The sequence below is a fragment of the Pygocentrus nattereri genome, chromosome 25 (genome assembly GCF_015220715.1).
Source record: "Pygocentrus nattereri isolate fPygNat1 chromosome 25, fPygNat1.pri, whole genome shotgun sequence".
NCBI lineage: Eukaryota > Metazoa > Chordata > Actinopteri > Characiformes > Serrasalmidae > Pygocentrus > Pygocentrus nattereri.
The window spans coordinates 3,417,501-3,432,068 of NC_051235.1; the positions used below are offsets into that span (position 1 = coordinate 3,417,501).

Here is a 14,568-nt window from a genome sequence, read left to right on the forward strand (position 1 = left end):
GCCATAACCAGGGAGGGTCATACAAATAAAAAAATTAAACCCATTTTAAAAAGGACATAAAAGCAACAACATAAACAAGGAAAAACCTTTTAAAGAAGGAATAAAATAAAAATGAATGAATTCAAATGAAATAAAAAGAAAAAATGCAGATTGTTTGAGTGAAAGGAGTGTTTCCAGGTGTGGTTTAAAAAAGTCTCTGACAGTGAGGAAGTTAAGATAAATGATGGCTTCAGTGATTTGAAGCATTAAGCATACATTCTGGATCTTAATGTGTTTTGAAGATCATGTAAAAACATACGTTCAGGCGTGTGAACTGGATGGTGTGCAAGCGTTTTACTGCCAGTGTACCTTGCATTTTCTCTTTTGATTAACTGGGTGTGATTTATGGGAAGAAAAATAACTACGGATGAAGGAAGTTCGTTCTCAGTGTGGGCGCCCGGTCTGGAATTTTCCGCCCCTGCAATAACAGAAGATGTAAAAACGCTTTGGTCGTTTCTTCAGCTCGGCGGATCTTCACATGTTTGTAAATCTCATGCAAATCGAAAACAGGGCGTGTTTGGCAAAGAGGCTCATCGTGCTTCATCTTGTCTGAGCGAAACCAAATGATTTTGATAAATGACCATGTTTTCTGTGCCCGGTTTGCGACAAATTTAACATATTGGATAGAAATCTTTTTAAGCGCTGCCAGTTTTGCTTTGCTGAAACTATGAAACTGGAGGAGCAGCTGAAAAAAAGGGGCCTGCTTTGAGGAAAATGCCAAAGGCCACACATTTTCTCCCCTTGCTCTGATGTCGGCACCTAAACCTTTCAGGTGTTTAAACCGCCTTTAGGCCAAAAGAGTTTTTCTATGTGCTTTTTTTCTAAATTCCAGCACAACTCAAAGGCTGAGATGTAAAAAAGTCATTCAGAGTAGTTTGATGTGAACTGGTATCTGGTATAGACTTTGGCTCGTGTGGGAACCAAACCTCGTATCTCCAAAATGGTAAGTTTACACGAGGAGGAAAAAACCAGCTTGACTTTTAATGTAAGTCAATGGAACCAGACATTTTCCAAGGTCTTTTTGATCAGTTTGTTTTGGTCCATTCGTCATTATTTTTACACATAATGTAAAAGAGAGCAAGTGCTTTCAAAATCTATCAAAAACTGAAAAACGACAAAAATGGATATACGAGCTAACAGGCTCCTCCAGTAACATCCAGAGGCAGGTTTTCAACAAATAATGAAGCAGTATGTCACCTGGACATCATTGCAAGTTGATGTCTATATTTGAGTTAGAGCATGTGCCAGGCTGCAATCTGGCTTTGCTGTATATAAATGCTACTATATGAAATATGAAATATCGAGAGAACTCTGGGCGTGCTACCGAGTCGGGGCAGTCATGGGCTGCAGGTTAGGGACCCAGCCTTGTGAACTGAAGATCACCGGTTTGATCCCTTGAGCAAGACACCTAACCCCCAACTGCTCCCCGGGTGCTGTGGATAGGGCTGCCCACCGCTCCGGGCAAGTGTGCACACTGACCCCTAGTGTGTGTGTTCACTGGTGTGTATGTGGTGATCCACTTCACGGATGGGTAATAAGGGTCTCTTAATCAACTTATAGAACTATGGGTAACATATTCAAAGAGAGGAACCCCCTAGAATTATTACAAACCAAGGCTTATTGTTCAGAATCTACAGGGACTTCAATGCAAACTATAACCTCAGCTGTTCTTCGGTTGTGGAATAAAACTGCGCCTGCGGTGGGCCCTGGCCATTTAAGGGGTAAAAAACATGGTACTACCCACTGAAACTTCTAGCAGGCTAATATGTCCTTATAAAAACTCGTGGAAGGCTCCTACAGATCATTTTCATCTTATCCATGTGTGGCTGGTTAACCGCAGTTTTTAAGGTTGATTATAATGGGAGCGTTTTCGTTTTCGCCTGAAACCGTTACAGATGTTTTCTATGGGCTTCATACTCATAATAAAGCTTAATCTTACGTTGTTAACGGCTGGCCGGCGTTGCTATGTTATAGGCAAAAGAGGCGGAGTGATACTTGGCCTCTCAGCCAATCACACTGCAAGTTCAGAACAGCAAGTTCTCGTAGGGGAATTCCACCAAATTAAAAAATAAACCTGCATTATAAATGTGTAACGTGTAAAGAAAGTCATTCCGAGTGGTTTGTGTGAAGCGCTCCATTTTAGAGACGCAGAACTGTTCACAGTGGTGGTGATAGGAACCAAACGTCCACCTCTAAACGTTCCCTCACCGAAAGTTGTGCTGCTTGATGACTGAGACGCTGTTTTATGACAGCTTTGTGAAGATTTTGGCCTTAAACTCCATTCATGGTGGAGGGATACAACACATGCAGGGCGCTGTGCGGCAAAATAGTCCCCAAAGAAAACTCATTATTCCAGATTTTCCACTATTTTCCATCATCAACATTCCGTATAAACTCAGAAGACTCGTGTCGGTTCTCTGGTGGTTCTGGATGGTAAATAAAGTGTCTATATCTGTGTTGTAGTCATGGCAACCCCTGGTTCCCATCACCACCACTGTAAAGACGTCTGAACCATTTCACACCAAACAGCTCAGAATCCCTCAGTTTACACCTCAAACGCATTAGGCAGATGTTTTGGAAAAGTGGTCAAATTTATTACAGATAAATCATCACTGGGAACATTTGCCTTTAATCCAGCACCAGTTCTGCCAGTTGTGATGTAATCGTGCACTAACATCACTCTGTGGCGTGAAAGAGAAGGCTGTTGTGGCGGCTGTAGGTGTGTGTGTGTGTGTATTAATGGGTGTGTATGTGTGTGTCTGTATGGGGAGGGGATGTGTGCACAAGATCAAAGTGATGACACAGGCTTCTGTGTGTATTTGTACATGATGTGTATCCGTGCGTGGGTGTGTGTATTTATATGCTTGTGTGTGTACAGTGTGGGTCTGTACCGTCCTGCGCCAAAGCCAGAGTCTTATATTCAGTTTACAGTCAAAACAGAGAATTTCTTGGCGTTTCATTTTTCATTTCCGAAGTGATCAAATCCATTCAGTGGTGCTGAGGTCTGGACAGGTGGTCAGTCCATCGTCCAGCTTCTTTGTTCGATGTGTCCGTCTCCTTTTCTCAGTGAGGTTCTTCTTGATCAGCTACACGTCCTTTCAGACCCACAGCGCTGAGTGGTCTTCTCACAGTGGAAGGATGGACAGAAGCACCTGTGAATGTTTTCAGATCTGAAGCAGCTTGATCTTCTCCTCTCTCTCAGAGATCAAAGCTTTCAGTGCCATTAATCTGATGGGGGCAGTTTTGGGGTCTATCAGGTCTTCCAGGTGGTTGTTAGGAGACACATTTTGGAAGCTCCTGTTTTTTTTTCACTTCCTTATGCAAGTGGATTATCTCATATGTAATCATCTTAGAATTATCTCCTAAAAATGAATAAATTGTACTTAATGGCTGTTTTGACTGGAAAATAAATGAAGGGTTCTCTGAACTTTTCACAGATTGCTGCTGTTGGACCAAAAATTTTGTTTTTGAGTTTTTGACAGAATTCGAAAAAACATACTGTCCTTTATATGGTTTGTAAATTTCAAGATGAATGGACCAAAATAAATGACCCAAAATGACTTGGAAAGACATCTGATTCCATTGACTTACATTAAAAATAAAGTATGTTTTTCCTTCTCCTGTAAAGTTACTATTTTGGAGATATGAGGTTTTGGTGCAACAGTGATATGTGTATACGTGTATATGTGTGTGTGGTCACTCCCACCTGCTCCCGTAGCTGCCCCACTGTCCTCTCCCTCGCGCTCCACTCCTGCTCATGCTGACCACTTCTGCGTCCAAACTCCACTATCCTCTCCTGCAGCATCTGGTTGTCGCGCTGCAGCTGTGCCACATGCTGCAGGAAGCCCCTCAGCCGGTCGTTCAGACCCCTCAGGGCCTCCTGCGGCTCCTCTTGCTCCTCCATAGGGCCCCCTGTGCACCACAAAACCCAAAACACACCGGTCACACTCTGACTCAGCGCTGGACGCACCCCTGTCCAGGCCACTCCCAGCTCCGGCTCACTGACCTGTTTGCTTAGCAAATGTTTAGCTGGAGAACATGAAGAAATCCTGTGGAGGGACGTGGCTGGAATGCAGGTCGGACAAGTTACAGCAAGTCTCTCTTGGGTCCTGGAGGCCAGAGCGAGCCGCTGGTCAGATCGTTGGTGCTTGGTCAGTGACAGAGAGCAAAAAAAGCCTTTGTGGTCAGGAGAGCAGGCACCTACGTAGTTTACATCACGAGTTTAACTCAAGCTATTGTACTCACTGATCCAGGATTATACAGCAGAATTCACACACACACACACACACACACACACACACACACACATAGAGATAAAAGAAGCGTTTTTGCCTACTATAAAACAAACTTTATGACTATATAACACAGTGTTATATAGTATTAGAACAACACAGTGTATGAAATACTTATAAAACAAAATGAGTGATTAATAGTGTGTGAACCGTTTGACCGGTATTGAATTAAAACACTACAAAAACACAATATTTGATGTTTTACTTTATTGACTTTTTTATCCAGTTTTGAAAGTGGAGGTTTTGGCCATTCCCTCATTATGCAAGTCTTCAGCTGTATAATACAGGGCCTTTGTTGTTGTGCGGACGTTGGCTTTTAAACTTGCTTTTAAACTTATGCTGTTTAAAAACAGTCTGGATGGTCTTTTCTTCTCTGGCCCAGAGAACACAATGTTATTTTTCATAAACAAGCTGAAAGTTTAACTTGCCAGACCACAATACACTCATTTCAGATGTGCAATCATGGTTTACATGGTTTCCTTCTGGAAGTACTAGATACATCACTGACTGTGAATATGAGTCGAGGCCTAAGCAATGTTCCGGGTAGTTGTTAGGAATTGAACACAGCGGCAGCAGGTCTATGCCGGGAATCTTTACTGATAGAATCACTATAAAACTGATACATATATGAGCTTCAAATGTCTGTGTTTAATCTAGAACCGCAAAAAAATGTTAATGTGAATCATTTTTAGCTTAGTGCTAACACATAAGAGTTGCTAAAAGAAATTAGCATTATCCTACAGGTTTATTTTGTTTTAGACTTTTTAAAGTTAAGGCTAAGCTTTATAGGTTTGCCACTGATTATTATTATTATTAGTAGTAGTACTAGTAGTAGTAGTAGTAGTAGTAGTAGTAGTAGTATTGGTGGTAAAAGTAGTAGTAGTAGTAGTAGTATTGGTGGTGGTGGTAAAAGTAGTAGTACTACTAGTAGTAGTATTGGTGGTGGTGGTAAAAGTAGTAGTAGTAGTAGTAGTAGTAGTATTGGTGGTGGTGGTAAAAGTAGTAGTAGTTGTAGTGTTGGTGGTGGTGGTAAAAGTAGTAGTATTAGTAGTAGTAGTAGTATTGGTGGTGGTGGTAAAAGTAGTAGGACTACTAGTAGTAGTATTGGTGGTGGTGGTAAAAGTAGTAGTAGTATTGGTGGTGGTGGTAAAAGTAGTAGTATTAGTAGTAGTAGTAGTATTGGTGGTGGTGGTGGTAAAAGTAGTAGTACTACTAGTAGTAGTAGTATTGGTGGTGGTGGTAAAAGTAGTAGTAGTAGTAGTAGTAGTAGTATTGGTGGTGGTGGTAAAAGTAGTAGTAGTAGTAGTGGTGGTAGTAGCAGTAGTAGTAGTAGTAGTAGTAGTAGTCATAGTAGTAGCTACAGTAGTTGTTATTATTATTAGTAGTAGTAGTAGTAGTACTAGTAGTAATAGTAGGTGGTAGTAGTGGTGATAGTAGTAATAGTGGTGGTGGTAGTAGTGGTGGTAGTAGTAGTGGTGGTAGTGGTGGTGGTAATGGTAGTGGTGGTGGTAGAAGTGGTGGTAGTGGTGGTAGTGGTAGTGGTGGTGGTAGTGGTAGTGGTGGTGGTAGTAGTGGTGGTAGTGGTAGTGGTAGTAGTGGTAGTAGTGGTAGTAGTGGTGGTAGTAGTGGTGGTAGTGGTAGTAGTGGTGGTAGTAGTGGTAGTAGTAGTGGTGGTAGTAGTAGTAGTGGTGGTGGTAGTGGTGGTGGTAGTAGTGGTGATAGTAGTAATAGTGGTGGTGGTAGTAGTGGTGGTAGTAGTAGTGGTGGTAGTAGTGGTGGTAGTGGTGGTGGTAGTGGTAGTGGTGGTGGTAGAAGTGGTGGTAGTGGTGGTAGTGGTAGTGGTGGTGGTAGTAGTGGTGGTAGTGGTGGTAGTAGTGGTGGTAGTGGTAGTGGTGGTGGTAGTAGTGGTGGTAGTGGTAGTGGTAGTAGTGGTGGTAGTGGTAGTAGTGGTGGTAGTAGTGGTGGTAGTGGTAGTAGTGGTAGTAGTAGTGGTGGTAGTAGTAGTAGTGGTGGTGGTAGTGGTGGTGGTAGTAGTGGTGGTAGTAGTGGTGGTAGTGGTAGTGGTGGTAGTAGTGGTGGTAGTGGTAGTGGTGGTGGTAGTAGTGGTGGTAGTAGTAGTGGTGGTGGTGGTAGTGGTGGTGGTAGTAGTGGTGGTAGTAGTGGTGGTAGGGGTAGTGGTGGTAGTAGTGGTGGTAGTGGTAGTGGTGGTGGTAGTGGTAGTGGTGGTAGTAGTGGTGGTAGTGGTAGTGGTGGTGGTAGTAGTGGTGGTAGTAGTGGTGGTAGTAGTAGTGGTGGCGGTAGTAGTGGTGGTAGTAGTGGTGGTGGTAGTAGTGGTGGTAGTGGTAGTGGTGGTGGTAGTAGTGGTGGTGGTGGTAGTGGTGGTAGTAGTAGTAGCGGTGGTAGTAGTGGTGGTAGTGGTAGTGGTGGTGGTAGTAGTGGTGGTGGTAGTAGTGGTGGTGGTGGTAGTGGTGGTAGTAGTAGTAGCGGTGGTAGTAGTGGTGGTAGTGGTAGTGGTGGTGGTAGTAGTGGTGGTGGTAGTAGTGGTGGTGGTGGTAGTGGTGGTAGTAGTAGTAGCGGTGGTAGTAGTGGTGGTAGTAGTAGTGGTAGTAGTGGTGGTAGTAGTGGTGGTAGTGGTAGTGGTGGTGGTAGTAGTGGTGGTGGTAGTAGTGGTGGTAGTAGTAGTGGTGGTAGTGGTAGTGGTGGTGGTAGTAGTGGTGGTGGTAGTAGTGGTGGTGGTGGTAGTGGTGGTAGTAGTAGTAGCGGTGGTAGTAGTGGTGGTAGTGGTAGTGGTGGTGGTAGTAGTGGTGGTGGTAGTAGTGGTGGTGGTGGTAGTGGTGGTAGTAGTAGTAGCGGTGGTAGTAGTGGTGGTAGTGGTAGTGGTGGTGGTAGTAGTGGTGGTGGTAGTAGTGGTGGTGGTGGTAGTGGTGGTAGTAGTAGTAGTGGTGGTGGTGGTAGTGGTGGTGGTAGTAGTGGTGGTAGTAGTGGTGGTAGGGGTAGTGGTGGTAGTAGTGGTGGTAGTGGTAGTGGTGGTGGTAGTGGTAGTGGTGGTAGTAGTGGTGGTAGTGGTAGTGGTGGTGGTAGTAGTGGTGGTAGTAGTGGTGGTAGTAGTAGTGGTGGCGGTAGTAGTGGTGGTAGTAGTGGTGGTGGTAGTAGTGGTGGTAGTGGTAGTGGTGGTGGTAGTAGTGGTGGTGGTGGTAGTGGTGGTAGTAGTAGTAGCGGTGGTAGTAGTGGTGGTAGTGGTAGTGGTGGTGGTAGTAGTGGTGGTGGTAGTAGTGGTGGTGGTGGTAGTGGTGGTAGTAGTAGTAGCGGTGGTAGTAGTGGTGGTAGTGGTAGTGGTGGTGGTAGTAGTGGTGGTGGTAGTAGTGGTGGTGGTGGTAGTGGTGGTAGTAGTAGTAGCGGTGGTAGTAGTGGTGGTAGTAGTAGTGGTAGTAGTGGTGGTAGTAGTGGTGGTAGTGGTAGTGGTGGTGGTAGTAGTGGTGGTGGTAGTAGTGGTGGTAGTAGTAGTGGTGGTAGTGGTAGTGGTGGTGGTAGTAGTGGTGGTGGTAGTAGTGGTGGTGGTGGTAGTGGTGGTAGTAGTAGTAGCGGTGGTAGTAGTGGTGGTAGTGGTAGTGGTGGTGGTAGTAGTGGTGGTGGTAGTAGTGGTGGTGGTGGTAGTGGTGGTAGTAGTAGTAGCGGTGGTAGTAGTGGTGGTAGTGGTAGTGGTGGTGGTAGTAGTGGTGGTGGTAGTAGTGGTGGTGGTGGTAGTGGTGGTGGTGGTAGTAGTGGTGGTGGTGGTAGTGGTGGTAGTAGTAGTAGTGGTGGTGGTGGTAGTGGTGGTGGTAGTAGTGGTGGTAGTAGTGGTGGTAGGGGTAGTGGTGGTAGTAGTGGTGGTAGTGGTAGTGGTGGTGGTAGTGGTAGTGGTGGTAGTAGTGGTGGTAGTGGTAGTGGTGGTGGTAGTAGTGGTGGTAGTAGTGGTGGTAGTAGTAGTGGTGGCGGTAGTAGTGGTGGTAGTAGTGGTGGTGGTAGTAGTGGTGGTAGTGGTAGTGGTGGTGGTAGTAGTGGTGGTGGTGGTAGTGGTGGTAGTAGTAGTAGCGGTGGTAGTAGTGGTGGTAGTGGTAGTGGTGGTGGTAGTAGTGGTGGTGGTAGTAGTGGTGGTGGTGGTAGTGGTGGTAGTAGTAGTAGCGGTGGTAGTAGTGGTGGTAGTGGTAGTGGTGGTGGTAGTAGTGGTGGTGGTAGTAGTGGTGGTGGTGGTAGTGGTGGTAGTAGTAGTAGCGGTGGTAGTAGTGGTGGTAGTAGTAGTGGTAGTAGTGGTGGTAGTAGTGGTGGTAGTGGTAGTGGTGGTGGTAGTAGTGGTGGTGGTAGTAGTGGTGGTAGTAGTAGTGGTGGTAGTGGTAGTGGTGGTGGTAGTAGTGGTGGTGGTAGTAGTGGTGGTGGTGGTAGTGGTGGTAGTAGTAGTAGCGGTGGTAGTAGTGGTGGTAGTGGTAGTGGTGGTGGTAGTAGTGGTGGTGGTAGTAGTGGTGGTGGTGGTAGTGGTGGTAGTAGTAGTAGCGGTGGTAGTAGTGGTGGTAGTGGTAGTGGTGGTGGTAGTAGTGGTGGTGGTAGTAGTGGTGGTGGTGGTAGTGGTGGTAGTAGTAGTAGCGGTGGTAGTAGTGGTGGTAGTAGTAGTGGTGGTGGTAGTAGTGGTGGTAGTAGTGGTGGTAGTAGTAGTAGCGGTGGTAGTAGTGGTGGTAGTAGTAGTGGTGGTGGTAGTAGTGGTGGTAGTAGTGGTGGTAGTGGTAGTGGTGGTGGTAGTAGTGGTGGTGGTGGTAGTGGTGGTAGTAGTAGTAGCGGTGGTGGTAGTAGTGGTGGTAGTAGTAGTAGCGGTGGTAGTAGTGGTGGTAGTGGTAGTGGTGGTGGTAGTAGTGGTGGTGGTAGTAGTGGTGGTGGTGGTAGTGGTGGTAGTAGTAGTAGCGGTGGTAGTAGTGGTGGTAGTAGTAGTGGTGGTGGTAGTAGTGGTGGTAGTAGTGGTGGTAGTGGTAGTGGTGGTGGTAGTAGTGGTGGTGGTGGTAGTGGTGGTAGTAGTAGTAGCGGTGGTAGTGGTAGTGGTGGTGGTAGTAGTGGTGGTGGTAGTAGTGGTGGTGGTGGTAGTGGTGGTAGTAGTAGTAGCGGTGGTAGTGGTAGTGGTGGTGGTAGTAGTGGTGGTGGTAGTAGTGGTGGTGGTGGTAGTGGTGGTAGTAGTAGTAGCGGTGGTAGTAGTGGTGGTAGTAGTAGTGGTGGTGGTAGTAGTGGTGGTAGTAGTGGTGGTAGTGGTAGTGGTGGTGGTAGTAGTGGTGGTGGTGGTAGTGGTGGTAGTAGTAGTAGCGGTGGTAGTGGTAGTATTGCTATTATAGTCATTATTATGATTATGTGGTTAAGTGTACACATACATACCCACCAAGAGTGAGTTTGCTGGTATGAGCAAACATGCATTAGCACGCACACACACACACACACACACACACACACACACACACACTGAAAGCAGTGACTCAGTAAGGTCAAAGTCCAGCTCTCAGTGACTGTCTCTGTATGCAAGGATACGGCCTATGACTGCGCTGTGACTGCGCTGTAATTAGATGGTGTCACGTGTTTTACAGGCTTTAGTGCTGTGTGTATGACTGTAATCCAGTAAGCACTGTAAATAATTTCATGACCAACGTCACAGGATTTCGTAATTATATTTTCACTAAATTCGCTGCTTCCTCGGGGGCAGAATGGAAGTGCAAGAACATGCAGGCATCCAGGGCACCGTGAGAAAAACACAGCATGCTTCAAAATCCACCTCTAGCCCTTTAACCCTTCGATTATGGGGCTTATTACTCACATATTAATCTTAAAGGGCCCATCTTTGCTTTCCTAAGCAGAACACTTACGTGTAAATATCCCTAAAGTTTCCATGACGTACGGCTCATGCAGGTCCACACAGTCTACACAAGGAAATCTGCACAAACAGGCCTGTTACGAATTCCCTGTTTTTGTGATTTCACAAGAGCAAACACACACATCTTCATCTAATCAGCCGGCAGCAGGTGAGCTGATTGCAGCAGGTGACCCACCATTCACAATGAAGTTATAAGGAGTGTTTCAGACTGCACTACTTTTTTGAATAAGGAACACGGGGCAGCCATTCAGAGCAGAGCTCATTTACATACAGGGGTCATTCTACAGAAAAGTGCATTTTTGGGTCCCTAGCGTTTACAGATGTACTTTCACACCAACCATCTCCATGTCCACCTTCACTACATCCATAAACCTTCTCTGAGGTCTACCTCTTCTCCTTCTACCTGGCAGCTCCATCTCCAACATTCTTTGCCCAATATATCCACTATTCCTCCTCAACACATGTCCAAACCATCTCAACCTGGCCTCTCTGGCTTTATCTCCAAACTGCTCCACCTTCACTGTCCCTCTGATCTGCTCATTTCTAATCTTGTCCATCCTGGTCACTCCCAACGAAAATCTCAGCATCTTCATCTCCGCCACCTCCAGCTCAGCCTCCTGTCTTTTAGACAGAGCCACAGTCTCCAAACCGTTGTAAAGAAAACAAACGCCTAATAAATATTATAAACTATATAGTGAAAGTCGTGATCGCAGGAGTCGTGTCTCTGGTGTTATTCTGAAATAAAAGCTCAGGGAACCTGCTGATGTGGTTGTTTCTCCTCTGGTTTTATATGAAGCTTATTTCATTTAATGGTCTATTCAGGGGTTTTAACTTTATTTAGGAGTTTAATTTATTTACAGGTTAATGCTGTGCAGCTCAGTAAGTTACAGCATTGTTTAATCCGTGCAGATGTTCATAGCAGATTAACGTTAGCACCTTACACAAAGATGAAGCTGCACCATTTAAGGTGGAACTGGAAAATTGAAAGAAGAAGCTGGCTGATGCACCATTTAAGGTGGAGCAGGAAAACTGAAAGAAGAAGCTGGCTGATGCACCATTTAAGGTGGAACTGGAAAACTGAAAGAAGAAGCTGGCTGATGCACCATTTAAGGTGGAACTGGAAAATTGAAAGAAGAAGCTGGCTGATGCACCATTTAAGGTGGAACTGGAAAACTGAAAGAAGAAGGTGGCTGATGCACCATTTAAGGTGGAATGGGAGAATTTGAGCAGGAAGCCCATCTTCAGCTCCGTCCGTCTTGCTGTGCTTTGGGCTTTATTTGATCGTCCTGAGTGTTGAGATCAGAAGTGATTCGCTCCCTGACGGATTTGCTGATGTGCGTCTGTTGAGTTTATGTTTTTCTCGCGCTAAACTCGGTTTTTAACGTCGGGATTAGGCTGAATACTGTCCTGCGGCTCCGGACGGATAATTATCACGACCGGCTACTGAAGGTATAAAAGCTCCCGAGAGCAGATCCCGTCAGCCTGGATTCATCTGAGTCTGAGGATTAGAACAGAGCAGATGTGGCGTAAATGGGTGGAGTAGTGACGAAGTCGTGGCCGATTTAATCCTGAGACTCTTCGTCTCTCAACACGAGAGAATCTGTTCACACGCGGACCTTGACCTCTCCAACATGCCGGACACCGCGGCATCCAGGCATGTGGATCCATGATGAATAGACACCACAGGCTTCTCCTGTAGTTGTATGCTGTAGTTATGCATGCATACAACAACAATATAAAAATGATATAAAATTGTGGATTTTTTTCAAATATCGAAATATAATGAGAAACAAAATGCTACAGAATATTAATTAATTAGTATATAATTATAAATATTGATTAATATTACCATATTAAGTTCTAGTTTTGGGCTTGAATGCCCCTTAATAATATTTGTTTATGATGCGGTTATTATTTTTATTTTAATGTTACCTGTAAAGCTGTCTTTTGTGATTGCCGAGTAGCGCTCCAACGGCTATCGGTCCAGGTTTTGTGGTCCTAATGTCCAGCTGTTGATTCCTATATTGTTTTTAGCTGTCAGCCTACATGCTAGTGACTTTTGATACATGAACATGGCCACGTTTTTAGCTGCTGTGCTGTTGGTTTCGCTTTTACTTCTTGTGATTGTGGATTATAAAAGCATTCGCACGTTATCGAGAATAACGTCAGGAGAGCGGACCAAAGTTCAGAAGCGTTTCTAACAGAAAACGTCTTCTTATTGACAGCTAACACACAATTACAGCAAGAAACCACGACTGAAGCAAAGCCAGTGACGTTAATTCACCTTTGAGGCAACAATAAGTGATTAAGTCCTAAAGCCGCGTCAAGTATCTGATTGTCTTTTACTGTGATATAATTATATGACTGGCTGACTATGGAGAGCAACACAGCTGCCAGGAGCTCTAATGCTGCTGATTAGGGTCGTGTTTGTATTGGCACAGGCCGAAAAGCGCACAGTACTTATTCTAGCTCGGCACTGATCCACCTGCCGTGGGTACACACACCCACCAACACACAGCAATAAAGGGTAGAGGGACACACTGACACACAAACAAAGGAAAGCGGGCCTTGCCAGATTGAGACACTCACCAAAACACGCCCTCCTGTGCCTCTCCCTCTATCTGTCAATCTCTCTGTCGATCTATCTGTCTCCTCATGCGTCCCAAGATGAAATTCTGCGATACTGCTTCTGGTCTCACGGAGACCCACCCTGTCCTGAAAAAAGGCTGTTCCCTCTCCGGGATGGTGGAGAATGTAGTCTAGCCTGTTCGCTCCGCTAAGACTTCCACGACAAACAGCAATTCAGTCTCATGACAGCCCGTCCCGAGCAATTTAAGCAGCTAATGGGCCCCTGACATGCGGTTACCTGCCTGCCGCTTTCTGATTTCGAGAAAAGATGGCTAATAGCCCAGGGTGGTCCTCCAGGTCCTCCATGCTCCACCTTATGCGTCGGTTCCTAGTTACGGCTGCGAGGTTGGACAAAAAAAATATCTCTTGAAATTCATAAAGCTTTACAGGACGGTGGACAAAGCCTGAAGCAACGCTGGAGTGGGTAATCGAGAGAATTCCCAGCAGGCTGGTGGTGTTTCGTGCCACTTTAAGGGTTCAAACGGCGGGCTCCCACCTGCTGCTTAGCGCAGCATCGGTTTGCACCATGTGTGGAGATTAAACGGAGATGAAATTCGTTTCTTATTCTTATTTGCTGCTCCACCTTAAATTATGTAGCCCCTACAATCGAACACCTTTTCGGGCCCTTGCACGCAATGGCTGCGCTATTTAAGGTGGAGTGGAAAATTCCAAAGTGAAGCTTTGTCAGCTTTGAGAGATTATCAAATTAAGCGTGAATGAGGATGAGGACATATCCGAGCAGGCGGGCAGCGAGAAATGTTGACGGGACGTTAAACCTTGGCCAACTTAATGACAACAGATACACAAGGACACATCTGTGAGGGAAGCCTGGCTAGATCATTGTCATATATGTCCAATTTATGCCCAAAAGTATTCAGACAAGCCTTCCAATTAGAGAATCCAGCTACTTCGAGATGCAGCCATTGTTCAGTTCACACACAGTTCTGTCAAATCCTCACAGCAATGTTCCAACATCTAATGTAATCTTATGTAAAGGCTGTTACTGCAACAAAGGAGCGACACACTCCCTATTAATCCCCTTTTTGGATTGATGTCCAAGTCTGATTGAATGTACTGTCACTGTTTTGTCTCTCAGGCCTCTGTTTAATGTTCCTTTTATCCTAGCTGCACTATCCGGTGTGGCTCAGAGGAGGTTGGGTTCTCCTTTTGAGTCTCGGTTCCTCTCAGTGTGTGTTTCTCATGTTCTTAGGGAGGTTTTCCTGCCATTGTTTCCCTTGGCGACGCTTGTTAGGTGGCCGCACTTGCATTTCTGGACAGGCAGCTTTGGGACAATGGCTTTTGTGAAGAAGTGGGACACAAATAACATTGAACTGGACTGAAATGGTCAAATCAGTTTATGCACATGTCCATTGACACTTTTTGTCACCCCATTGCGCCGCACCGGACCACTCTGCTCACAGCTGGTGGGGGATTCTGAGGCGTTTTTTTTTGTGGAGATGAAGGGAAAAAATCAGCAAACATATTGTTGGATATGCTATTTGATTTCTGTTACTACAATAATGTTCATTTGTGCTAGTGTCTCTTAATTCACTCACTCACTCACATTTAGCAGGCTTAACACTCTCCACAAGGCTGCTTATGTATCATGCTTTGCTCACTCGATCTTGCTAGCAAGTTATCTTATTAAGTAGCCTACAAGCTTTATATGGCTTCAAATTTGCCTCCCATTCACATGATTTAAATAACATACATCCAAATGTATGTAATCCC

General features: G+C 45.3%; 1 protein-coding gene across 2 annotated transcripts in view; it reads right to left on the reverse strand.

Annotated features, from left to right (window-relative positions):
* krt222 (keratin 222) overlaps positions 1 to 12,278 on the reverse strand; it is a 29,335-nt gene extending 17,057 nt beyond the window's left edge. The window contains exons 1-3 of one of the 2 annotated variants that reach the window (XM_037534717.1): positions 12,142 to 12,278; positions 4,046 to 4,186; positions 3,746 to 3,951 (exon numbers count right to left, since the gene is read on the reverse strand). In XM_037534717.1, coding sequence (XP_037390614.1) covers positions 3,746 to 3,943 — 198 coding nt within the window. In that variant the 5' untranslated portion in view covers positions 3,944 to 3,951; positions 4,046 to 4,186; positions 12,142 to 12,278. Of the gene's footprint in view, positions 1 to 3,745; positions 3,952 to 4,045; positions 4,209 to 12,141 lie in introns of those variants that run through there. The other variant, XM_037534716.1, reaches the window with a different exon arrangement.
* Positions 12,279 to 14,568: the final 2,290 nt, after the last annotated feature.